Source organism: Lagopus muta, chromosome 1 (genome assembly GCF_023343835.1).
Source record: "Lagopus muta isolate bLagMut1 chromosome 1, bLagMut1 primary, whole genome shotgun sequence".
NCBI lineage: Eukaryota > Metazoa > Chordata > Aves > Galliformes > Phasianidae > Lagopus > Lagopus muta.
This window is the reverse complement of record NC_064433.1, coordinates 187,448,757-187,476,463: the sequence shown is the minus strand read 5'-3', so window position 1 is coordinate 187,476,463 and position 27,707 is coordinate 187,448,757. Positions and strand designations below refer to the sequence as shown.

General features: G+C 38.6%; 1 protein-coding gene across 28 annotated transcripts in view; it reads left to right on the top strand.

The window, feature by feature from the left end:
* The window catches only part of DLG2 (discs large MAGUK scaffold protein 2), a 994,028-nt gene that overhangs the window by 952,454 nt on the left and 13,867 nt on the right, over window positions 1-27,707 (top strand). For 20 of the 28 annotated variants that reach the window (XM_048939920.1, XM_048939896.1, XM_048940083.1 and 17 more), the window contains 4 exons: window positions 14,883-14,982; window positions 18,784-18,825; window positions 26,905-26,955; window positions 27,458-27,559. In XM_048939920.1, coding sequence (XP_048795877.1) covers window positions 14,883-14,982; window positions 18,784-18,825; window positions 26,905-26,955; window positions 27,458-27,559 — 295 coding nt within the window. Of the gene's footprint in view, window positions 1-14,882; window positions 14,983-15,908; window positions 15,955-18,783; window positions 18,826-26,904; window positions 26,956-27,457; window positions 27,560-27,707 lie in introns of all 28 variants that reach the window. The other 8 variants (XM_048939973.1, XM_048939902.1, XM_048940047.1 and 5 more) reach the window with 3 other exon arrangements.

Here is a 27,707-nt window from a genome sequence, read left to right as displayed (position 1 = left end):
GAACACTCAGCAACACAGTTAACAAACCTGATAGTATGGATAGCTACAGGGTAATTTTACAAAGGCCCAAAATCTCTTCTTCAAATCAAACCTGGATATGCTACCTTAGCTAAAATGACTGGCATTTTAAAAAATATTATTTAGAATATTTAGAGTGCATTTATTTCCTTCTACTCTCTCAATCCCTGGCATGTGAATCAAATATATACAAAATCAGAATGGTTACAAAGACAGGGAATGAGAAACACTGCTAGGGAGCACTAGTGAAATCTTATGGTCTTGAGTCTAAATCAGGGAATGGATACTATCTTTCTATAGAATGCATAATTCTATTCTGATCTTCATCATAATAGGGTATTATATAAAATATAAATTAGCTAAAGAGGAATTTGATTTTCAAACAGTGGATCTAGTGACAACTTTTAACTCTCTGGTCATGCAGCTAAGGGCATAACAGTTGATTTCCAGAAGCAGAGAGGTTATAAGAAGGTAAATATAATATTTCTTTTAGTTTAAAGCATATGTTACTGGGCAAATTCAGAAAAATTTGCTGAGCTAACTAGATCTCTGGCTTAACCCAATAGGTCTACTTTTCATAGAGGTTGGAAAAGATCTTCAGGATCACCAACTCCAACCATCAACCTGACCTACCAAGTCGCTAAGTCTAAGACCTACCAAGTCACTAAAACATCTTCCTTAGTTCCATGTCCACTCATCTCTTAAATATCTCCAGGGATAGGGCCTCCATCATTGGCCTGGGCAGCCCAGCACAATGCCTGACCTCACCCTCTACGAAGAAATTCTTCCAGATGTGCAATCTAAACCTCCTTAAGTGCCACTTCCAACCATCTCCTTGTATCCTATCATTTATCACCTGAGAAAAGAGTCTGACACTTCACTGCAGCTTCCTTTCAGTTAGTTGTAGAGAGCAATGGGGTCTCCCCTCAGCCTCCTGCAGGCAAAGAAAAAAAATCCCTCAGCTGGTCTTCATAATTTTTATTTTCTAGTCCCTTCACCTGGAGCAAAAAAAGCTTATTTGTTCCATTTCAGAGATGTAATTTATAAATTAAGCTGCAAAGATGTTTGCACAGCTTATGACAAAACAAAAAATCATCAGAATCCCCGATCTTCTTAACACTTTTGAAGATATCCAGACAGACAGAGAAGCTAACACCTGTGTGTTTTGGAAAAAAATACAGTATCATTGTAAACAGCTTCACAGCTTCATTTCATCAGGCACAGATTGTGCTTCAGATGAGTTCACAAAGTTCAGTCTCTAAATTCATCTATTTAATCATAATAATACTCTCCATGAGCTGTTCTAATTGTTAATTAAGATGGGTATCAAAGAAACCTGTCCATCCCTCTGGTTCCCTAAGGCTGTTCTATGCTACTGAAGCAAAGGCCAGCCTTTTCAGGACACTGGTATCTTAGTGATTCAGACTTCAAAAAGACAGATGAAGTTAAAACATTTAGATTTCCTAAACATTTGCTCTCTCAGTGTTGGGCCCGCCAGACTGGAGAACGAATAGAAAATTGGGCAGCTCAGAGGTTTACATAAAATGTTTATGTTGGAGATAGCTAGTGGAGTTATGTGAGCACAAGTTTTAATAGAAAGTGTTCTTTATGCTATGTTGAGCTCAAGATCATCTCCCAGACAAAGGATCATAAAATCATGAAGGTTAGAAATGACTACTAAGATCATGTAGTCCAACTGTCAACCCATCACCACCATGTCCACTAACCCATGTCACTCTGACATGAGTCTTCAGATGATCACCTTTCACCAGGATCAGCCCATGTTGGTAACTGTAAGCAGAATTACATATCTACCAAAGCAGCATACTGACCTCATGTGATTCTGCCCACTGCAAGCTTCAGTTTGTTATATTAATCCTAAAACACACAGCAGCTGAGGGCTGTTCAGCTTTTTACTGACTCAGATGCCAACCAATTATGGAAATATTACAGAGGGAAAGGTTGCAAGCCAGTAGTCTATTTTCTCAAAATCAGTCTTTCAGGCAACAGAAATAGCATCTCTCTCGCTTTTCTCACTATCAGATTATATACTCTCTCAATCATCTCTTGAAAACATAGCAGAAATAGTAGCTCTTGGAAAGACCTGTATCAACATATCACCTTTTTTCGTATAAGTTTCCTGTTCCAGAGAAGTATTGAACTATCTTGAAGGAAAACTTTTCATTAAAACTTAAGTAAAACACAGAGATCTTATACCATATGCCATTTCATTTCACCCCTTATGTGGACAGTGACTCCAGAACATTTTCTTATGGATGAATACCCATTTTCAGTCCCCAACTGAATAAATTTCATTCAGGCTTTCTAGGCAGGTGCCCACCTAGCAAAGTTGCTCAGCGGGATCTCCAGCAGGGAAGAAGTGCCTGCCCAGAAAGGGCCCTTCTCCATCCATCCAATGTTTTCCCAGTAGGTCTGGGCTCTGAACCACAACATATTGTACCATCCATATCCATTAGTTTTTCCCATTCAGCTTGTCGTCCGTAGAGCTTTTCATATTCCAGTCAGACACCCGCATTACACTCACCTTGCCCTTTCAGACACCACTGAATATATTTATTGTGACAGACAGAAGCTTGATCACATTTAATAACTTTTCTTATGAGAAGATTCTGTTTACAGATCCCACGGCCCTGCCTGTAATGTAAGGCCATCCTCTGGCTTTATTGTCATTTTAGTAACACTGCATTAAGGCCTGAAAGAGAGAATCTAAGCTCAGATGAGATAACAAATTCAGTACTGTGGTATAATAAAACCCTCTGCACACTCAGTGCACCTTTCTTCCAAATGTCAGAAGCTACTTCAAGTACTGGAAGGCTGCAGTTATATCTCTCCAGAGCCTTCTCTTTTCCAAGCTAAGCATTCCAAACTTCCCCAGCTTGACTTCATAGGAAAGCTGCACCTGTGCTCTGATCATCTTCGTGGCCATCCTTTGGGCCCCCTCCAACATCTCTATATCTGATTGAGAAAGAGTAGTTAGAATCATAGAATCTCCTGAGTTGAAGGGGACTTCTAAAGTTCAGCTGGTCAAACTCCCCTGCAATGAACAGGGACACCTACAGTTTGATCAAATTGCTCAGACCCCATCCAGCCTGACCTTGAGTGTTTCTGGAGATGGGGCATCCATCACCTCTCTGGACAACCTGTTCCAGTTGCCTGACAACCCTTATCATAAAAAACTTTTTCCTTATATCCAGTCTAAATCTCCTCTCTTTTAGTTGGAAACCACTTTCCCTTGTCCTATCACAACAGACTCTGCTGAAGAGTCTGTCCCTTTCTTTCTTGTATCCCCTTTTAGATACTGCCCACTAAGTTCCTCCAATAAGTCCAAAAGATCTATGCACTCACCCATATGTATATTCTCCTTGTAAATATCTGCCCAGTCACTACTTACTTGAGTTTCTGAATACCTCCCAGTCAGCAGCTGAGGTCATGAAAGGAGAGGTGCTGAACTGACAAAAGCATTTCTGTGCACATTGGTGTTCATTTGTACATCTGAATGTGCATGAAAAGAGAAGAGGAGGGAGTCTCTGCTTTTTTTTTTCCCCTCCTTTAAATTTCATAGTCAGAAAATAGCAGCAGATAATGAGTAAGAGATAATGGACATGACAAACACCAAAAGGTGAGGGATCACAGGTTAAGAGATTTACTAAGAAGAGAAGTTGAACATAAATGAAATATACACCTACTCACAAGGATGATTTGAAGGAGGGTTACTGAAGGTGGCGTGGGCACTGATGCACAATTAAATAATCTTTATTCCCAGTCTCACTCCAATTTATCCCTCCAGCCTGACTCCTTTTGTTTATTTTCATTGGGAATGGCTGCCTGTGGGGTGCTCTTCAAAGGCACTTAGGCACTTTTACAGGAATAGATACTCAGTTCAGATAAAAGTTGGTCTCCAGCTGGCATTCCAACCATTTCTTAGGAAAATGATGACTTGTACAGCTGTAATCTTCTTCAACTGGAGGTATGTATGCCTGAGAGCAACGTGCCTAGCAGCAATCCATCTATGTGTGCTAGCCTGCACAATCCAACACTTTTGTATCTTTTCTAGCTTGCCACTACTGTAGCTTTTGAGGAGCAGTCAGTGAATAATGCATCTTCAACACTGCTGTTCTATTTCTATACTTACTGCTATTTTTAAAGGTGTTGCACTAAAGAGGGCAGAGTGAGCTGCAGTCAGATCTGAGGCACCCAGGATAGCAAACAGAGAACACAATCCTGAATGCAATAAAAGTCTGCACCCAGCACAGTCCCAGGACATGAACACCAAATCTGTTGGCACAACAACCCACACTGCTCCCCAGTCCCGTGGTTCCCAGAAAGTCTATAGGGACAAGTTACTTCCAAAATCAAACCCAAGCCCCAAGCCAGCAAGGCAAGGTGGAATGAACACAGACAAATCTACAGCATAAGCAAGGGACTGTGGGTGTTTACTGGACATTGTTGTCCTGCAGATACACATCCTGCTGATATGATCACAGGCGAGATCACAGAAATCCAGGATTCTGCACTTTGCTATGCCCTGTGGCTTTAGTTTGCACCTTAGTTTGGTCCAAATTTTTTAACTAACCTTTATTATCATTTAGAAGAGCATTTGCTAGCAGAAGGCTTTGCATTACATCATTCTTGAAAGGCTTATTCTGTCAACTCTGGCTAACTTTGATTATTTGAACTGAGATGTCCAACTTTGCTGTGTAATTAAATTTTAGTTTAAGATTCTTTTTCCATTCCGTGGTGTCGCTTCCACTGGCAGCATCAACTGATTTAGTTTTCTCTTTTGCTTCTTTTGCATCATGTTTCTAAACTGCTGAGGACAAAGAGCTTTCCCATTAAATGCAGGAGAAAATCTGACCTGAGCCCTGGTATGCTGTTTTTGCTATGGACTGCTATATTGCTTCAGTTGTATTAAAAATAGCTGATATAAACTATGATAAAAAATATGAATTTAGTCCCCGTGTTGAAGACAAAGTGAAACTTTGGTTTAGTCCCTTAAAAAAAGAGTAATTCAACTATGAACTGGTCTGACTCCCAACAAATTTTTAGCATTCCTAATAACATCCAGCATGCATAATGGTACACAGTGTGGCTCTGGCTGCATAAACAAAATGAGTCTTCAATAATAGTCTATCAAACACATTGCAATTTTCCGAAACCAAAATGTTTTATTGTCTCAGTGCCAAACAATTATTAGACACCTACTGGCATTAAAAATAATTGGCTTAGAGTAATAATTTCTAGCAAAAATATGCTTCCATTAGGCATTTGTTTATAAGCTTCTGGAAATTGCATGAAGGAGCACATGCATACATGGGTCATAATATTCTAGCTTGGCTTTTACCCATTAAACAATTTTACCTGTTTGGCTACAAAGCCTGAAATACAGCTCTCTGCAGCAATACTACTTACAGATGATGTTGGGATAATTATGTAAACATTGTAAAATAGTTTTTATAAAACAATTTTTTTTGTCTCCTAAGTTGCTATTTCTCCACCTAAAAAATCCCAAAATGAAGAACTCATTCTTTCTTTGTTGTCCAGAGCCCCAGCCTACTGCTACTGCCAGTGATGTGAATCGTACACTGCCCGCAGTGAACCTCAGCTCAATGCCTTTGCCATAGGCACCTACAGTGTACAGAGGTGTAGGCCCTCTGCTCAGCTCCTCATGGAGCTCCTGCAATAAAGTGGCAATAAAAATTATGCTATTGCATCAAAGGCAGTGCAATCTTCTGAAGTTCTTTGATTGTACAACTACAGGTGGAACATCTGCAGACAAGAAACCCCGTTCTATTCAGAGCTGAGTTTTTCTATAGAAAATCCTTCAGCATGTAATTTCTTTGCAAGAATTGTGAATCAATATCTTACCGTACACACTCCCATCTAAGAAAGATTTAAATTTGCTTTGCTGTAATAACAGAATAAGAACAAATTTTCATGTTTGTATCTTAAAATAAGCGTTGAAAATCAGTCATGTCATAAATTTCCTAGTTTTATATCTCCATTACAAATTGACATAAAATCTTTTCCAAACCCTTGTTTCTGCAGTTTTGGATTTTAGCTGTTACTCTTCAGCAAACACTCAGGAATGTCTCCTCTGTGATAAAATGGAAATTAATGACAAGAATTAAAAAGTCATGTGAAGCCATGCTGCAAAAATTCCTCATGCAACACATAAGAGCTATAGGTAGGTCTTTATGTAAAATCGAAAAAAGCTGACAGACATTATTAGAAGGAAATTCCTGGGCAGAGATACTTCTTACACAAATTCTTTTTGTTGGCATAGGGCCATCAGTAGCCGCTCTCCAAAATGTGGTGTGAAACTGCCCAATGAAGGAGGACTAGGACTAAATTACTCATCTCTGTGTTTCTCTGATGCTCTCTTTCTTCCAACCTTCTCTTCATTGTATTTCACTGCACAACCTCAGAAATGGGTAGCAGTGAGGGACATGGGATAATAAGATCTCAGCACCATTCCTACCACTGCAGCCCATGTCTTGAGAAGGCTTCTTTCTCCATGGCAGAGGGAAATGGGGCTCATTGGTCTCACTGCATGTTTCACACATTTTTGCCCCTCTCCACAGTCCTGTCTTGGCATTTCATGACAGCTGGTTCCAGGCAGTGGACTCTGCACACCTATTTTGACCTGAGCCCATATTATTGGGCTGCTCTGATTTTTCCCCTTGAGCCAAACACATCTTGCTCAGCACTGCTGCAGGGGACATTAGAAATACTGCTGTCTTCAGCACCTAGTTCACTCGTGCTGAAGTCACCAAATGAAATTTAGTTGATACAGTGCATAGCCAGGAGAATTTAGCTGTACAGTGTCTTGTTGCTCCAGGGTATCTTGAGTCACTCAGCAAAGACATGTAACAATTTAATAATAGTGCCTATTGGGACTTTGTCAAATAATAATGCCTGTTGGGTCTATTGACAAAACTAAGGCAAAACATTCAACTCTTCAGGTTTTTTTTATGCTACTTTAGCACTGTTGTCTGCAGCAGACAACTGGAATGACTTAAAGTACTATGGGTTTTTTTTAAGTGATGGAAAAGGACTAGAAAATGTAGAAAGTACTGTTGGGTCAAATCATTGGATATGTTTTCCAGTTGTTTGTTTGTTTTTATTGTGCATTTTATTGAGAGAAACAAAACCTAAATATATGAAATACGTAAGCATAACAGAATAGATTTCAAATAGATCTTAAATGTCCCTTCCAACCCAAATCATTCTATGATTCTATGATAATCAAACGTGAGAAAAAATGGTTTTGGGGGTTGAATTTGATCCAAATGAACATTCAAGAATATTGGTGTTTATTTCTTGAGTCGAAGAAAATACTGGTAGTCATTTCTGTTCTTAATGAGCAGTTTAAATACATGAATCTCATAGATTTTCAGCCTGATAATCGTGTTGAGTTTATATGTGGGTAATACTGCTTCTTAGGCAGTCATAATGTTAGGAACAAGACTATCAGACAGAATTTTCTTTGCCATTACAAGTCTGTGCCATCCCTGCTGAGGTAAGAGGAAAGTCAAAAAAATTGCTGAGGTAAAGATACATACTGTAATATTTAAATTGGACACAGATTAAATATAAGAGGGTAAAGAGTTGCTAGCACAGGTAAAATGCCTGAGTTTACAGCTGAGAGTTAATTGCTTTTCTTCAAAGTTTTTCCAGCAGAAATTTATGCTGAGTTTAAGTTCATGGGCTGTGTTATTTTTATAACTTGTTGTCTAATGCCCTGAATTAAGTGGTAGAAGATCTGCATCTGTATAAAGTTAATTCCATGGTTATTTGACTGTTCAGAAAAGCAGCTTTAATGATTAGGGAAAAAAAGATGTATAGCATTGGCAATAGCTACGGTTAAATAGTTAGAAAAAGAACAAAGTTTTCTTCTAGCAAAATTAGGCACAGAGCTCTAGATGAGTGGAGTCAAGCGTTAGCACTCATTAAGATGACAGTCTCTGTATTTCACATCTTTATTTCTGGCTCACTCAATTCAAGTCGTTCAGTGATTATTGACTTTGTGACTCACAGGCCATGTTTGGAAGGTTACAGGAACACAGGAACTGCCAAACTGGGTCAAATCCACAGTCCATCTGATCTGATATCCTGTCTGTGAAGACTGGCAGTATGAGGTGCGTGGTTGGAAGACACAGGAACAGCACCTCTTACACAAACCTTGCACCAGTCCTTCAGAGTGACTTCATGCTCCTCCATACCTTTTTTTTGTTGCTGTTTGCTTTAGCTGTAAGGCTTAACTACCTAAATGTTTTAAATGAGAGCCATGAGCCTGATATGATTCACAGTCTCCTCAGCCAGATCTTGGCCATTGTTCAATCTGCTGTCCCAGTGATCTGTCTTCCTTTTAACTCAAAAGAGCAGTTCCAAAGATGTCTGCCCTAATTGTCTTTGAGTGAACAGTTTGAAGGCATGTAGGAATTGCAAATCTTTCTCCATTAATATTTTAAAAAGAAATGTAATAAAGGTCTTTATAAAGTATATATTTTTTTAATGTAGAGGAGTTTTTAAGGTAGTAGTTTATACTTGCACAAATGCATAGCACACGATCACTGAATCATAGAATCATAGAATTCCTTATGTTGGATGGGTCCTTAAAGACTACCCTGTTCCTACCCCCTGCCATGTATTGGTAGAGGTCCTGCAGTGTGCACTGTAGGAATCTCTGGGCCTCAGCAGGAGATCAGATGGTCCCAGAAACTTGCCAAGTCCAAACCAACACTCAGTTGGTCTCTGAGGATCTTTCATCTACATCACTTTTGCCTGAAGGGTGCTGGGAAAATTGGCATGCATGGAGATTTATAGCTGAGGGAGTGCAGCTAACAGGAAAGTTACTTTGGCTAAGAAAATAAAGAAAGAGTAGAGGAAGAGTTAGGACATTGCCAAATATCAAATGCACTAACTCCAGAGACTCCATACTGCCCATATGACCACAGTGAGCCAGGCTGGGTGAAAGCCCACACTCCATCACACCGTGCTGGAGCCGGCGGACACTTAGTGTCTGGATCTTCTTCCTCGAGTCTCCTTTCTCCCCAGCACTGTAGTTATTCCCTATAGTACTTAAGGTTGGTAGATTTGTTTAAATGTGAAAAATGATCTCAACTTTTCCACTTCTCTTGGGGCAGATTATTCTACAATCAAATTGATTTTACCGTCAAAGAACTTTGCCCTTTCTTTTTTTCACATTATTAATTTCAGTGTTGTTGCTTGAACATATTCTTTGCACACTCTCTGTGTACAACCTTCAGGCACTCGCACATGACCTTGCTTGTCGTGTATGCAGGCTTTCTATGTTGGTGTTTTGTTCCTGCCAACAACCAAGCAATATAAATTAGCACAGATGAGTGCTCCATTTTGAATGCAATTTCAACCTTGCACAAAGTTAAAAACATGTTTGCAGAAATGGAAATACTGTTTTCACATGCTTTCTTGATAGTGCATTAGTGTTTCTGTTCCCCTGGTAGTCAGTGTTGTTTTTAACCTTTGTTTTGGTAGCAATTAAAATTCAGTTGCTGGCTAACAAGAGACATTAAGTCAGTGTTAAAAAAGATTAGTAAAATTTTGTATTTATGAATATTCAACAATGCTACCCTTGCCTTTTGAAGATAGGCAGCATGGAGTATTTAATCAGGCTTGTACTTTTCCATTTTGAAATCCCAAGATACATATCTCCCGGCAGCTACGCAGGAAAGCTAAGCAAGCAGAAGTATCTTCATCTTCTGATACAAAGTTTGTTCTCACTTAGAATCGTAGAATCATAGAATTGTAGAATCATAGAATGGCTGAGTTGGATGAGACCTCAAAGATCATCTAAGCCCAACCTTCTGACACAGGCAGAGTTGCCAAACACTAAATTAGGCATCGGGTCAGGCTGCCAGGTTCCCATTCAACCTGGTCTTGAACTCCTCTAAGAAAAGGGCATCCAGAGCTTCTTTGCTTTGATTATCAAAACAGATCATGGTGAAAACATGACTTTATGTCATGCATTTTTATTTGCAATCACTTGCACACTCTATGAAAATTTATAGTTGAGTTTAACAGAATAGGGACATCCTTCTCCCTACAAGTGATGGACACGGAGAAGTTGACATTGGGTTCTTGCCAACGTGTTACTGCATGGTCAGACTGAGATGTCTTAAGGAATATCCTGTGTGAAAACCATACATCCAAGCTTATGGTTGCCACTAATACCTTCTTAGCTTATCTTTCTGCTTGTCTGTACAGATGCCATTAATAGTTTTCTATATTCAGAAATGTCTCACTTTCCACAGAAAGCAAATACACTTCAGAAATTTATTCTGGAGACCTCATACTCATCATGCACTTTGGTTTGCTATGAAAAAAACCTGTAAAAATAGGGAGGTAATGTTGTGTATTTTAAAGGAGAAATGACACTGAGTATCTGCTTCAGTCACAGACTTTTCCTTCTGGTATCAGTGTATTCAGTGGTACTGTGAGAGGTATCAGCTCATGTTCAGTGCCCAAAACTTCATTAAAGCCAGTGCTGTTCAAACAAAATGAGTGTCCCTAACATGAAAAGTGTGCTTCAAGCACGTAGAGAAAAAGATTGTAGTCAGTGATTGATCATGAAGAGTTTTGTAGAATGCTGTATAAATGAGGGCTTTTCATTTCAGTTAGACCGGAAACTGATATTGAGGAAATAAAAGTTATAAAATAATAATTTAAAAAAAAAAAAAAAACAGATGAGAGGCAGTAAAATGAATGAACATTCTTGTCTGCACTCTGTATACAAGAATTTTACAGCCAGTGCTCGGAACAGTCATTCTTCAGGTGATCTCCTGAAACTGGTTTGCTGCTCATGAGTGGGGATTAGCACTGGTTGAATGAAATAGCAAAATAAAGGATTCCCAATATATTCCAATGGCTTTTAGATTACAAAACTGCTTTTTAGAGCATCAAAAGCAATCTTTTTCCAACATATTACACTGTTCTACAAAGCACAAAGAGGACAATCTTCATCTTCATGAACACAGTATGGGCTGGATCAGCTGCACTGGGAAAAATATCTAGAAAGAGCTCAAATAAACAACAGAATGGTTGACTATTGCAGGGTGCTACACCCATCGTGTTATGGATGCACTATTCTTTGTGATGTTTACTACTATAAAGCAAATTCTGAAATTGGATTGTTCCATTTTACATTAAATTTTCCTTTTTAAACACATTATCTGATGAGTAATATTTGTATGGCTGCTCCCCTTAGAGAAAAGCATTTAGAATAAAAAAATGTACTTTGACAAAAGAAAAGAAAAGTACCAAATGGAGTTCTTAAGAACAAGAAACACCCGGTGTCTTGATGTCTGTCATAACCAGAGATTGTTGTGAATGTAAATCAGACATATGTAAATGGCATTGTGGGGTATTTGGCCAAGGAAGAGTGCAGATTGCGTATTTTTCAGTGTATAGCCTTGTGCCCTAAGTAGTGTCAAAATAAGAATGTAAGCTACAATGTTGGTGAAAGCTTCTCTCCCCTTCTTTTTTTTCTGTAAAAAGACTTTTTTCATCACAGTTCAAGTGCTGTGAGCAATGACCTCCCTGTTCAGTTGTCAAACAGCACTTGAAAATGTCATCTGCTTTTTTTTTTTGCCTATATAGAGTACGTACTAATGCCAGTTCCTGGGTTATGGGTGGGCTGTGAGAACTGATGGCAGTGAGGTATAAGAGCTGTCTATTGTACAGGATTTCACTGCAGCTGAGTTACCCCGGTTATTTGCCGCTACAGAATGTTACAATATTCATGCAAAGAAATTGCAGTTTGCACAGGCATTCATTTTCAGGCACTTTCAGTGACATTCAGAAACTCTGCCTGCATAAATGTTGTTGGAGCAAGTCTGAGCTTCGTATCGCAATTTCAAATCCAGTTGTGCTCAACTTCTATATCAGGCTGAGAGATGTAGACAAATACCTCTCTCATTTATCAGCAGTGTAAGGGGACCCTAACGAAAACCGCTTCAGAACATTTAACTCAAAGATTCCATTTCCATTGCATAGAAATAAGACCTCTGAAAAGCACACATTTGATTATTGTTGTTATACAATAGCCCTAGCGCCATTCTTCACCTGTCTTAAAAAGAAAATATGCATCCGTATGATGCAAGTGCTGGATGACGGTGCTGATCTCTATTCCTCCAACAACAAACCCAAATCTACATCTAAAAGAGCGTGTCTGAGAAAAAATACAGTTTTATTCCATATGTCTCCCACTTCTCCACCAACCCCCCTATGTTTGTACTTTACATGGGCTCTGCAAGGACATTCTGATGGATGTCTGTAGGATTTCATATCCTTGAGGTGAAGGCAATCAGCCTGTTTTCAATCACATTTATATTGTATGCAAAAACAAAACTAAGACTCCTTGTTTTGCTTTCTTGTGAAAAGCAGGCACTTAATGTACAGTAAAATAAGTGTTCAGTAAGCCCATTCAGCTAAAACTAAAGATTAATTATTTCAATAAGTTTGCTGTACCAGACTCATTTTAGTCTATTATCATATTTTAATCTGGCTATTCTGTGGTAGTATATGTGGCAATTAACATGCATATGCACACTGATTAATCTATACAAATATTAACATGTGCATAAGCTTGTTTGCTTATGGATATTAATAAACAAAGAATCAGTTTTATTTTAGAAATGAGAGATTTTACCAGTGTGAGCTATCAGCAATTTTGGATGTAACAGTCACCTGCTATGAGTTGCCAGGTTTTGATTGCCAAGTAGAAGTGGAACAATATCTCATTTGAAATGCAACCCAACTGCACAAGGAAAAAATGTTTATAGAATTCTATGGGATGTCTGTTTAATTTGGAATATTCAGCTAGATCTTGCATAAGCTCGAACAACAATATATGTTCTTCTAATGCAAATGTACTTTCTGAGGCTTTTGCTACTGTTGGGGAAAAAAATGGAGTGAGAATACTTAAATATACTTAAAAATACTTAAAAGTGGTTATTTTTCATAGAATCTCTGTAAAACAGCATATTTATATGTCCCTTTGATAACATTCTCTTTAATTCCAAACTGAAATGTCATTTGGTAATGAAGTGATTTTCACTTTAAAACCGCTTTGTTTTCTGAGGTGCTACTGTGTTTATATTTTTTTTTTCCTTTTTAAGTGCAAAGCCTGTAGTATTAGTATATAAAGCTCAGATGAAGCGTGTCAAACAACATTTTCACAACTTCGGAAATGTTAACATGCTGCATTCTTTTCTTTGGAAAAATAAAAGAAATGGTCACGGAAAACACATTTTAATTTAATTACATCCTTTAGGTCATTAATGTGATATAATGTGCATGTCAGTCCTCTTTTCACCCGCAGGTTACTTTGATCCTTCATACCCATTACTTTTAATGCTGGCTTTCTTTCATATTTGCTTTATTTGAAACTGCATGCAGTCTGGATTATTTGTGCATGACCTCCACGTTAATTTCACATTTAATGTTTACATACTCAGAGATTCTCATAGATCATTTACTCTACATGTGCATTTTTTCCTTTGTTTTTGGTTACTGAACTTTAAATATGCTTGAAATGTAAAAGTGGCATGAAACTTTTGTGACACAAGTAGACAACTGGTTTAATTGAGCTTTGCAGTCCCTAACTTGACATCCCTCAGAAATACACATTCTAAACAACATTTTATGGTGTTCTTCCAAAATGTAAACAAACAAGATAATATTCTGGAACCTTAAATCTGTTCTATTTCAAATCTGGAGGCAAATCCTAGTTGCATTTTCATTCAAGCAACCACAAGCAGATGAGATTGTCTCCTTCAGTGAGCTGAGAATTTCTCTGCTCACTTGGAGGTGAGCACATGCAAGATCATGGGCTTTGCCCACATTCTGTCCAGGAAGCAGCACAGGACATTGTCTGATGGACAATACACATCAGTTAAGCACTGTCTGCAATTCAGCATAGGTGCCCTCTGGAAGCACCAGCTTTACTCAGTTAACTGCTCAGGAACCTTGAGTCCTCATTTAGCACCTGAAATATGTGTCCCAAGTAGGTGTATCCTACTTTTACACAGTACCCTGCCATAAAACCTTTGCAGCTGTCTTTAAAGCCAAAGTTTTTGTCGCATAAATAAATAAATAAATACAATTCCATATTTATTCCCCATTTGAAGGTACATATTGCTCAATATGCAACAAAATACTGCTTACCAGCAAAATCTCATCTCTAAAAGCATATCCAGAGGAACCCATTAAATTAATATAGACATATAACACAAAGTGAAGTGAATTTTCTTATGTGACGCAAAAAAAGACATTAAAACATATGTAAGAAATTACCAGTTAACTGGACAAGTAAAGCACTCTGAAGTCAGCAACAGTTACCAGAAAAAAACAGATATAATTTTAATTGGCACAGAGCTGAATCCACACACCTACCAGAAGAAAATCAAAGGCTTCCTCTTTCCTCTTTGCAGCCTTTTCTTTTTCAGACAGTTAATTATTTTTGTGCACAGTCTGCTATCATTAAAGATGAGTGGCTTGATCTCAAAGCATGCTGAGCCATCTGTGGCCCTTTATCTGAGCAAGCCAAACATGATAATTCCCAAAGAAGGAGCTGAAGTTTGTAGTTTGAGACTTCTGTCATTAAATCGAACCAGTCTCCAGGGGTTCTGCCTTCAGCATGTACACATCACTACAACCACCTGTGAGTCTTCCCAGCCACTTGTTTTGGACTGATTTGAGTCACTGCAGTTCTCTCCACTTTTACAAACTAGTTGTTTTGTCAGCATGAGTGTGACAACAATTAGACGTCCCTGTTTTTGCCCCATGCCTTTTCTCCTTCACAGTCATTCAATGACAAGCGTAAAAAGAACTTCATCTTTTCACGAAAATTCCCATTCTACAAGAGCAAGGAGCAGAGTGAGCAGGAAACAAGTGATCCAGAACGTAAGTAACCTCTCGGAGACGATGCCACATGCAGCACAAAAAATGGGTGACACGCATGATATCAGTATCCCACACATCCAGGCAAATACATGTTGTAGGCAGGCAGGCGAGGTATTACTACTGTGACCAATGTGTGACTGCAATTTGGATCCAGCTGGTCCTTCCTTCCTTGGAAACATCATTTTCTGAAGAATGAAACAGTGACCTTAACTTTTGGAAGAGCATTTCTTCACTTTCTTGAAAAAAAAAAAAAACCATGTGGCTCCTCAGTATCATTGTGGCACCTGGCCTCAACCCAAATTTGGCTCTGATTAAATATTCCCAAATCAAAACTGGCTCAAAATTATGCAAACATGATTTCTTTTAGAATACCAGACTGATTTTTTTTAAAGCTCTGCTCTGGTCTCCTTTTTCATTTTTGCCTCTGACGTTTTCCAAGTTGATTGTCATGGATGGCTTCACTGAAAGTTCGACAGTGTAATGAAGCATCCACACTAAGAAATTAAATAAGCAAATCAGACCTTGGGATGTGTACCTCTCCAGGCACCTACTGCTTGCTAAAACTGTATGTGTGAACAACCAGCGTAATTACAAACAAAATGCTGGCTCTGAGCCCAAAGAATTCACATTTTTCCTTAGTAATTCTCTCCTTCCGAATTTATGTGGTGAGGACCGTTTCTGGGACTTTATTTATTGTATTGTTCCTTCTTTGTCACAACTACAAAGCCATGTAGAATGGTCACTGCCTCCTTCATTGGCTGCATTCCCATAGAATATGGGTTTAAAGAGAAAAAAAGCAGGGATCCAGATTGCTCAATCAACATGGTCAGTCATGGTAGTATCCATTTCAACTCCACTGACTTCTTCCTTCCTCTTCTGCGGCTGTTCTTCCTTTCTCATTGCTCTCTCTGGGGACTTCCGTGCAGGACATCCCCGGATTAGGTGACGACGGTTATGGAACAAAGACTCTGAGTAAGTTCCCAGGAATGGTCACTGTAAATCTTTTTTTGTTTTGTTTTGTTTTGGCTTCTGTTCCTTCTCTGAGGACCCTCCACTCCTAGCATGCACAAGATAGAGTTTTATTTGTTACCCAGCTGTGAATGCATTAAAAATGTTTCAATTGTTTTGTTCTGCATGACAATATTAAATAACATACAGTGTATCAAGCAGACACTTTCACTTCTTTTGTAATAACACCTTTTGTTTCTGACAGTATGTTATTGTTCTCATCATGGCAGTTCCGTAGAGTAGCATACCCAGAACTTGTTTTACTGCTAGAATGTACTTCTCAGCAACAATCCCTCCCTCTCCATCAAAAGGGAAACTTAAACATTTCAACTTGATCACATCCTGAGGAAATAGAAATTTTTTTCTGCTGTTGCTTCTGCATTTTCAGCTTTCTGCATGGGAGTGTTTGTTACTTTGCTGAATTTTGGATTAGCGTTTGTTATTAATGGAAGAAGTCATTTCCAGGCTAGAGAAGACACGCCTTCTCCCAAACTGAATTTGGACCCATTTCACCATTACCAACCTATTCCCTGTCATGAAACCTTAATCAGTTTGTTTTTCTGACGCAGTAATCCTGTCTCACATCTTGGCATTGCAGAATGTGTCATGTGTCAGATAATCATTTGGGAACAATTTTGCTTCCTTGAAAGTCAGACCAGAAAAATTGTACAGAATAAATTACTCTATAGAAATGGCTATGTTATATGCTGTATCCAGACCTAAATAATTTAAGCAAAATGGCACTTGCATGTGTTTGGCTGCTTCTTCCTTCAGTTCTTCTTCTTTAGTGCCAAGTAATTGAAGTAAAATGTATGTGGATGTTGACACTGCATCACCTACTGTTTTGTATATGCTTTTTAATTACAGGAATGTGCAATTTCACAGATTTCTGATTTTTTTAAGGGTCATTTTAATGGTTTTATTTTAATCTATACAGTATCTTGCCATTTAAAGATGAAAGCTTCATCTCTTGTATGGAGAACAGTTCCTAGAAGACCCATTTTCAATATCGCTGCCACCTGAATCTTAACCATTTTGTTACATGAAGTGCTATCACTGTTCACCAGGAATAAATGCAAATCCTCCACTGCTTAAAAAAAAAATGCAAATACATCTGATTTGATAAACCCTCCTGCATATCTGTGTCCTTAAAAAGACAAATCTCTGTAACTTTCAATCATCCAGAAGGAGATAACTGAATCTGCAAACTGCTAGGAGAAAAGTGGCACAAGGGTATTGGTCAGGGTCTAGTTTCTCTATTAATATTACACCTAGCTTTTAATTACTGACACATCTCTAGACATTTCAGCCGCGTTCAAATTTCACTAATATTAAACTAAGTTATAGTTGTTACTTTAATAGTTACTATGGAGGATATTTGTTATTGATTAACAAAACCTTCAAGGCCTCGAATAACATCATGGTTGGAGGCAGCAGTTGTTAACTTTCTGTGAAATGTCCAAGACTCCACACAGTTTTGTTGAAAACAGGGGTCTAATATTTTGAAGCTTGTAAATAAGTCCAAGACCAAAGTTTGTCAACTATTACTTTTATCGGATATCAGCCTCTCCCATTCCTGCTGCTCCACCAGCCTGTCTGCTACTGCTCAATGAACCCCAGCCATTAGGTGTGCATGTGGGGGAATGCAGCACCTCGCAGAGAAAAGGTGGCCTTGACACAGTTCCCATATTCATCCTCCTTGTGGCCTACTCTGAGTTCATCCCAGTGGATTCTTGACTTGTTGCACATGGTGGTTACCAGTCACTAACATCCTAACCTGCACAATGGATTAATGACAGTTAGATACATTTTGGCTTCTGATGACTATCAGGAAGTGAGTTATTTGTGCTCATTGTCCATTCAACAATCCATATCTCATTCCAATTAACCCAGGGTTGCTTCTCACTATATAACCATTGTAACATTTATTTTTAAATGCTCTGGTCCAGGTGAAAAATTTCAAGTGTGTGTCAAATGAACTTTTACCTGGAAAGTTATCAGCATTTCTACCAGAGAGCTATTAAAGCAGCCATTAAATGTGGTTTTACAGACCCCTTAGAGACCACTAAGCATGATCTGACTGATGTCACTCAGCCTTCCTGATTGGAAACAATCACTTTGCATGATGTACACCACACCTTTCTGACACAAAACTTGTCAAACCAGAAATCTATCCCTCGATAATTCTTCCATCCCTGATCGCATATCCAGACTAGTCTGAAAAAGATTTTTGTACTCTAGCTCAAATCCTGAAGCTGGAACTTGTCTGGAAAAACATTTCTTCTTTTTTTTTTTTTTTTTAAAATCTTTTGCAATAGTTGATATCAAAGCCCTTTTCACATTAATTTGTTAACTCCACTGGATAATAGAAAGTGATTAACGCTGAGAACAAAACTAAGTTTAGAAGAACCTGAGCAGAAACTCATTCATGAAATTAGTCATTCACTGAGATGCAAGTGGACCATATGGTATATTGAAATTAATTTATCTGAGATGTCATTAACTATCTTAGAAAGTCTTAGAAAGAAATGACATGGCTTTGCTATAATGTGTATCAATGGCTTTTCTATATTGTATACCACTAGATGTGTATAGTCTCTTTCGGAAATACCTCAAGAGAGAAAGCTTTCATTTTAACTGTGTAAATTATCTAAGACCTTCAGGTGATGTCACTGTACAGTTTTTATTTCCTCTCTGCACAACTACCTTTGCATGGCTGCGACAGATCTTTTGAGTTTCTGCGGCTCTGTGGTGCTTGGTTATGTTCTTTAATTTGCTGTACTGTTCTTGCAGAACATGTTTCTTCTAATGCCAGCGATAGTGAAAGTAGCTACAGTAAGTTACTGCTTTCATTAGAGTCTTTTTACTTTGCATTGCTTGCTGTGTTCGTTCCTGTTATTTTGGTTCTCTTCTTGCTATTCTTTTGTTAATGTTGAAAAAAATGGTAGGAGCAAATGGCTTGGAATTCAAATTTACAACCACCTCTTGACTACATAGCTATAAAAGAAAACTGGCAACCTTTATGAGAAAAGGGAGGGTGATTTGCTATTTGGAGTGTATTCTGGGCTATAAAATCAAACTTGGCTTTGGGTAGTCTTTGAAAATTAGAATTATTTTATTTAGTGAAAGGAAGTCTATTTCAGAAGGAAGAGGGACAATTTCTTGACCTTTTAAAAGTAAAATTCCTCCATAATTGTTGTCAAAAATGCAAAAGATCTTCTTTACAGTGTCACAATTTTTATTTGCATTTTTGCATACCTTCATGAACAACAAATAAATGGCCCCAAAGAGTCTAGTGAGTCTTTAATTTTGTCAGTACAGCTTTCTTAATACATAATGAAGTCTTCAAAAAACATTAAGAGAGACAAATAGACCTTCACCCTTTAGACACTACAAATAAATTACGTGGATTTCCTCTAAGCAATGGTCCCAATCCTGTAATCTAATCTGGTTGGAATTACAGAACTACTATCAAATAGTTTAGAGATAAATCGTAAATTGTGGAAAATTATCTGGAAGTGTTGAAAAGAAAAAAAAAAAGTTGTCAAAATAGATGAAAGGAAATGTAGTAAAAGATAGTAAAAGAGGTTGATCACTGAGTTACCAAGTTGTTTAATTTTCTCAAGCCATTTGCTCAGCAAATCAAGTTTTCCACCAGTCGCTCAGCACTTGCGCTAAGTACCCGCATACATCCAGGTAATCACTGGTATCATACCTCATACTTTCTAGTCTTCGTAGAGTGCATAGCAGTTGAGCTCTGTTAATAAACATTGGTTTGTTTCAGTAGAACAGCTAACCTTATTCAATTCAGAAATGGTAAATTAGTTTGTATTCTCTTGTACTGCAAATATTTATTTGGAAAGCAATTGCCAGAGTCATAAGAAAACAGTTGGCACTTTTGAACTGCTGAGAACCAATTCTGAGCCATGTTATTTATTCTGTGTCCTTCACTGAGAGGAAAGAAGGATTTTATGTCTGACATATAACATGCTCTTTCACCAGATTGACTTTACAATCAAGACTGAATCAATTGATAAATTTTCAAAAGTTCTTATGAGTCAAATCTCTTCCAGGTGTGTTTATTTCAGAGTGAGCATGTAAATGCCCAAGTAACCAAGGCTGGTGGCTTAACATGTCCCATGCCTGATATCCCAAACGGGAGAATTAAAATGGGAACCAAACTACAGGTCAACATCTTGGACAAGTTCACATAAGGTAGTTCCTAAAATGCGTCATAAGACTGACCAGATAACCAGTTGGCTGTGCAATAGCTTGAAATAAGGCATTTGTTTTGAGGATCAGGGAAAAAGAAAATTGGGGGGGGTTAGTTGGGATACATTCGGAACAAAAAGAAGTGCTGAGGTAACTAACTGCACACAACAGGCATCTCATTTAAGTGTGGTTTCCATCTGGGAAAGCTCACCCCCACACTAACCAGCATCATATTGGCTGGAGCTCACCGCATATTGCTGGGGTGTCCAAAAAACTGCTCCCCAGCAGAGGAAATGCAGGGAGGGCTTCCTTTTCTGCTCAGGGCAAAGCTATGACATTCAGAAGCAAAGGAAGCCAGTCTTGCATTATGCCAAGTGAAAGTGACTTTAAAATTCAGGAGCTGGTGCCCAAAGGGCCTGATTTCATTTGCTAATGATTCATTGGTGGGTGCTGATATGACGCTTGAGTCCACAACCTTGGGCAGCCAGCAATTTTAGACACCAGCTTTTGGAAATAACTGTTTCAGACAATTACAATGACATGTCAGCTCTGGCCTGACCCTGTGTTTGATTACTATATGGCCATGGAATATGGGCATGTCTTCTGCTGGGACTCCCAGCGCTCCTGAATCGGAATAGTTACACCCTGAATCTCTAGGCTACTCTAGGTCAGCAAGCACATTCCCATCACACAGCTCACTGCAGCAAATCCCCTCTAGAAAAGCTGTGACTTGAGATAAGAATCAGAAAACAGAGAGCAAGTGAGGGGTGGCTAGAGAGTAGTTGGCCAACTGTGAGGGTATGGAGGTAAGAATGATGGGGTCTGCCATGAAGCAGTTGACTTATTTCATTGCAGATCTTTGTGGAACAGCTGAGAAAGGATACTGCACAGTAGAAGTCTATCCTTATCTCCCCAAATGGCAACAGTAGTTATCAGAACTAATCAATGAACATTCACATCCTAAAGACATAGTCCTCATTGCCTTATAATTAATTTTTAATGAAAGAAAAATAATAGGTACTCAGGATAAAGCTGACTCCTGATGGGATGACACAGTATGCAGAGCACCCTTTGTTTCTTCTGTTTCCCAAGGAAATGAGCAGGAGGAAAAAAGGGTTGCCTGTCCCATGGATTTCTGAATTGTAACAAATCAGCAGTTCACACCTTGGCCAATATAAAGAAAATTGTGTGAGTAAGAAATGTTCTCCTGGAGACGTTCATATTTGCCCCTGTAAAAACAGTCCAGTTGTAGTTCAGATTGAAGTGTTCTGCATTGTTTCTCATGGGTTTCTGGCTATTGCTTCAACATGTTTCTCTAACTATTGCTTCTTAGCATCTAGTGAAAAGTAGCTAATGTTAAAACCTGTATTACTTTATCATTCCTTGAACCATTCCAATTCAGGGGTACAGCTGCACAAAGTGACATTGAAGGATTCTGAGAGCTGACCAGGTTGTGCCCTGTACAGGGATTAACAGAAGGTTTACAAACTGACTGGGCTTTTTCTGGGAGCTATTCTGATGAATTCTTATTTATTTAGACAAATATATTGCTTAATGCCTGAGTATTTGGCTGAAGAATTCTATTGCTTATGTGTTGGGCCTGGGGGCTAAAAATTAAAGTCAGTATTAAAGTCAGTATTTCAAAATAATAATAAAATTGAAATTTCTCATATGTGGTCTTGGGAGAAAATTCTTAAACCACTCCTTAGCAACAAGGCTGTTGCAGATAGTAAACGTGATTTGTACTATCAGCTCTGGTTTGTAATGAGAAAAAGAGCTAAAGCCAGCAGTGAGATTTCCTTGACCAATACGTATCCCAAAACACAGCCATCACCCACTCAGTTTTTACAATAGATTCAATTTGAAGTTAATGGAGACACAGAATGACATCTGGAAAACAATTTGTCTCTAAGAAGATAGCTAAAGCAGACTAGCAGAGCATTCTGCTAAACATGCCCCTGCCACGTAGGCTGCATGGTGCTCACCATTGTCCTCGTCTTGCAGGGATGTGAGGTGGCAGCCTCTCCAAATCCCAGTTGATAATTTTCTTTATCCCAGCAGATAACCTATTAACTTTTGGGAGAACCACAAGCATATTTGACAGCAGAATCTGGCCATTTATAAAAGATTTTAAAGTGCTTTTGAGCCTGGAACAATTTCTAGCCTGAGCTACTAGGGGCTGAGATGCCACACAGATGCTGCTACGTCACGCAGGCTGTGCAAATATAAGGACTATAACAATGTTAGTTGATTTTCACCTTCTCTTAGCAGAAAAATCAGGGATGCAGCGTGGTATATAAAATCCTGATCTAGCAGAAAGTTTTCCTTCTTAAGTATACATGAGGCCAACTTTGACTTATTCCTCAACCAGCTAATTAAACAATGATTAGAAGTTTGTTCTGAGCTCTGTAACTTGAAGAGTTCTAATTTTCTATTTCAAACCAAGCCTGAAAGAATGTATTTTTTACCATAGACTCATCAGTTTTTATTTTCCAAGACATGATTTTCATAATGACATGACTTTTAAGTCTCTCCACTGCATATGGGGGGTAATGTGTGGAAATGCACTCAAGCATAGTTCAGTAGAGGTTTTTACAGCCGTCATCAAAATTACACAAACATTAACCCATCTACTTGGCCTAATTGCATAATTGATTATGATTGCACCAATTATTTAGAGAGGCACTACATGATTATAAGTTAAAAGAAAAGGTATCAGGAACCAAAATTTTTACTTTCTGTATTTGGTCAACATTTCATTCTGCAATGAGATTTGAAGTTTCGGAACAAGATTTAAAAGAGTCCTGATTGTTATGTTAGGCCACTGATTAATTAAAATGCTTACATTTGCTCTTACTCTCCCTGTAGGTTTATATATTAGTACTTAAATTGGCACAAGCACTGAAGTCTCTACATATGGCTGCACGAGATTTATTGATCTTAATCATATCATACTGATCAACCACTTTCCAGTAGGATCTTCATTCTCAGACTTTTGCTGACCTTTTTTCCTTCACAGCCATTACTAGGATGCCAACATCCATGGATTTATAAGGTACCTGATAAGGGTTGCCCTTTGGTTACATGGTGGCTACACCATGGCATCACAGCGGCTCTCCTGCCCCATTACTCACATGCTGGATGCAGCAACATCAGCACTGTGGAAGCTGTGGATGCTCTGGCAAGACAGTAGGAAGTGGGGCTTTTGATGGGTTAAATGAAATGTATGTAAATTGACACACATGTACCCTGGTATCTCCTCAGATCCATCTAGTTAAATAAGAAAAATAAAGACAGCCCTTTAAATCCATTTTAGGGTTACCCTAAAAAGAAAAAAATGAGTGGTCCTTATGAAATTCTTCCGACCTCCCAGGACCTCTCTGCTCAGCTTTTAGAGGCAGTAAGTTGTAAAAAATTCCAGGTTGTTCTCTTCTTGAGCATGAGAACTCACCAACATGCAAACCAAGAGCACAGGGAACAGGAGCCATAGCAATACTGACAAAGTGAAAGACATCCAGGAATTTAACTATTAAACTATGTTTAAGAAGGCTTTCTTTCTATGTCTTCTCTTTCCTTATCTTCTGTCTTCTCTTGTCTTTTTGACTAATGGAATTTTACTGAAGAACAAAGGATCATGCCAAAATCGTACAGACAGATTTTTTTTCTTTTCTCTTTTTTTTTTTTTTTTTTTTGTCTGTTATATTTCACAACAATTTTCCAGATCAATATAGCAGACCTGTGCTAATTAAGCTGTTAATGATAGTGTTAAATGATCAAATGATAAATAAACCTCTGCCCTGCAGAACATCATGCTGTGTCACACCTCAAAACCATCATGAGGTTATGGCAATCTGATTATTGATTGATTCTAGAGCTGTTCATTATACTTAATACTTTGTGCAGCACCAGTTGAGAAGAAATCATTGAAGACCATCATCTGGTATTGTTAACATGCATATCAGCCCCTGAAAACTTGTGGTAGTGTTTGGAATTATTTTCTTCACATGGAAACTTGAACTTCCTGAACTCTTTTTCCAGAAAAGACAAGTAGTGGAAACAGTGATTTCCACCCATGCTCACACCGCATGTGACTCTGATGTTCAGTGTGGAAGAGCCTTCACTCAGGAAGATGACTATATTTAAGTCCCTATGCATCACAGTCGGCCTTTAAGCTTCTCCTTGCTTACTTCAACCCTTTCCAGTGGCTTCAGGGCTATCTGACTTCTGTTAAATGACAAGTTCATTTGCGTCTGTAGCCCAAATCATACTGATAGATACTCATCCCAAAATCTGAAATAGATCAGATGACTCAAGTCTTAGAATAAGCACTTGCCTATTTGTAGGCACCCATTGAGTCTAAAGAGCATCTAAGGACTAGCTCAGACGTAAGCACTCATAATATGGTTTTCTGCAATGACCTAAATGAATCCCCCTCTGCAGAAAGCTACCTGCCTTTGAAACATGTAGTCTCAAGTTTAAGACTATTTGTGCAAACAAGATCCCCTCCACATGCTTAGTACACGATGGCTTCAACAGCCATCCCAAGGCTGACATTCTAAGGCTGTTTAAAGCTTAGCATTGGCTCCTGAGGGCTGGAAGGCAGGCAGTGTAGAAGCATCCTTGTCAAGCTGGGGAGTGACACTCTTCATCTCCAAAGAACTGGGACATCCTGATTACTACATCACATAAAATTTCTCAAAGTAACTTGAGGGAAAATAACAAATCTGATGCAAGAAACATGGTAAGAATTCAAGATTTTTAACCTTGCAACAAATCAAAGTTAAGCAAGTGATTACAGTATCAAACACTCACAAAATAGAACAGAATCAATTATCCACATTCCTCATACATTACATTGCCTTGTCCTTAAAAACTAATCTCTTCCTTTTATTAAAAATCAAGCTTTCTCTTCAATTGCTTCAGCAACATTGCTAGCTTGAAATTAGTCCTGTCTTTTCTGCCTCTCTCCTTACACAGTAGCACTTTTTTAATTTGCTTTTTCTTTCATCATGGCTAATTAAATTCTTTTTACTTGGAAGGTTTTCCTACACGTTTCTCACAGCTGTCTAGGTAATATAGCAGGAACAGTTCTCTCTGAACGTATTAGATTCATGGAGTGGGAGTCAGTTTAAGACTAAACACCAAAATCACAGTTATAGAATCATAGAGTAACTTGGGTTGGAAAAGACCTTAAAGACCATCCAGTTCCAACCCCTGCCTTGGGCAGTGGTTGCCATCCACTGGATCAGGCTGCCCACAGCCCATCCAACCTGGCCTTTGTATCTTCTTGTGATCTAGACATTGCATTCTAATGAAGAATAATTAATATAGTAGAACTTCAAGAATGGCCTGAAAATCAGTCAGAAAGCCTCAGTGTGAGTTGTACAACCTCTAAATCCTACCTATATCATCAAACAGGCATCATGCAACTCTTGATGTGTTTATGAACTATTTGGTTTGACAGAAGCCCGTCAGAAAAATGTTGTAAAGACTCACATATACAAGCAAATGTTATGAAGGTAATTCTACCTTTTTTTGTAAAACTCAGATACAATGATGGCAATCTTTATCCCATAATACCTAAATTAGATGCAAAATCCCAAGTGTGGATCTTCTCAAAGGTAAACCCTGATCTGAGTAAAAATAAAATCAGGATATTAAAATTTGATAAGCCAAAGTCATATTTTGAACATGCCAGAGCCCTTATGAAGTGCCAAGTATGTGACAATGACCCAGAGAGATCTGCAGGAATTATTAATGCAGTAGATTGAAGAATCCTTCCAGCTCTCCTTTTATGCTCTTATGGAGGGCTGAGATGTATTAGAGCTGTACACCTGCACCCAAGTCCTGGACCACTTGAGTCTTCCGTCAAAGTTCTCTGCATTGGTTCCCTATATGTCACAATGAGGAAACATCACAGTCCTAGCAGCAGTGGAGAGAATAAGGCATAAAATACAATTATTCTGTAATACTTGTGTTCAGATAAAGCATGAGGATCAGAAAAAACACTCAGAGCTAGATACCAGGTTGTAAATAAACTAGACTAGGGAGCTCATGCACAAGAAGACGATCAGCCAAAATGTGCTGAAGGTAAAAACAGTTCAGTTTATGTAGCTCTCACAGAATCACAGAATCACAGAATGGCCAGGTTTGGAAGGGACCTCAAGGATCATGAATCTCCAACCCCTGCCACATGCAGGACCACCAACGTCCACATTTAATATTAGAATAGGCTGCCCAGGGCAGTCTGGCCTTGGACACCTCTAGGGATGGAGCATCCACAACCTCTCTGGGCAGCCTGTTCCAGCCCCTCACCACTCTCTCTGTAAAGAAAAGCTAGTAGATATGCCCTGCAGCAGCTTGTTAGTGCCGTAGCAATTGGTGAACAAAATAATTATATCTGAAATTTCTGCCCTTATAAACAGCCTTGTCATTAAATGAGGCCTTGTTGCCTCCACTATTCTGGACCATTGAAGAAACCCAGGTTCAGAGAACAGAACTGAAATATGTGGCACAGGTCAAAGGGGAAGGGAATAAAGTGATCTCTGCAGATTGAAGTTTTTAAGGGTATTGGAATGGTTCAGGTGAGCATATTACAGAGAAGTGCAGAACCCGAACTGCCTGTGTGAAGCATTTTATCAAGCTTTGGTACATGAAGTGTCACGTGTCAGCTTCAAACTGTTCTCTTTCTTCTCTCATCAGGAGGCCAAGAGGACTGCATCCTTTCTTATGAACCTGTCACAAGACAGGAAAGTAAGTTCCGACTGCTTTTCTGACACTGTTTCTTACATCTTTTATTTTATTTCTGGGGGCCAGCAGAGCAGTAAGCCTTGTTGTCCCTGTGGATCCTTCTTGGCCACTGTTGCATACATAAGAAATGACATAAGGTTATCCCTAGCTTTCATGTGCTTCCTGATGTTTCCTGGACTCTCTGCAGTGTGTTCCCGTGGCCTTTCATAATGCCACTTGTCTACACCAGTGTACATCATCAGTGCTCTGCTCTGCCAAATAAGTAACATTAGTTCCATTTTCCTTAGCCACATCAATAGAAAAATGATCCATCAATAAAAAGTAACCTAAGATTTCATTAGAATCATAGAATCTCTAAGGTTGGAAAAGACCACTAAGATCATCTAATCCAACCATTAGTCCACCAACTTGATCTTAAAGACAGCAACTTGTTAGTGCAGCTTTGGGAATATTTACCATTATTTCCAGTAACCAACAAAATGTGCCTCTCTTTTTTATTTGTCAGTTAATTACACCAGGCCAGTAATTATTCTGGGCCCTATGAAAGATCGAATCAATGATGACTTGATATCTGAATTCCCTGATAAGTTTGGATCATGTGTACCACGTAAGTATAATTTTATTCCTCATCCCTTGGTGCCATTCGTTAAGTGAATTGTGATGAAAATAGCAGCCATGAACTTTATGTAGCTGAGTTTCTCAGAAGCCATTTTTCTACCAGAGAAAAAAGGTCAAAGGAACAAACAACAAAAAAT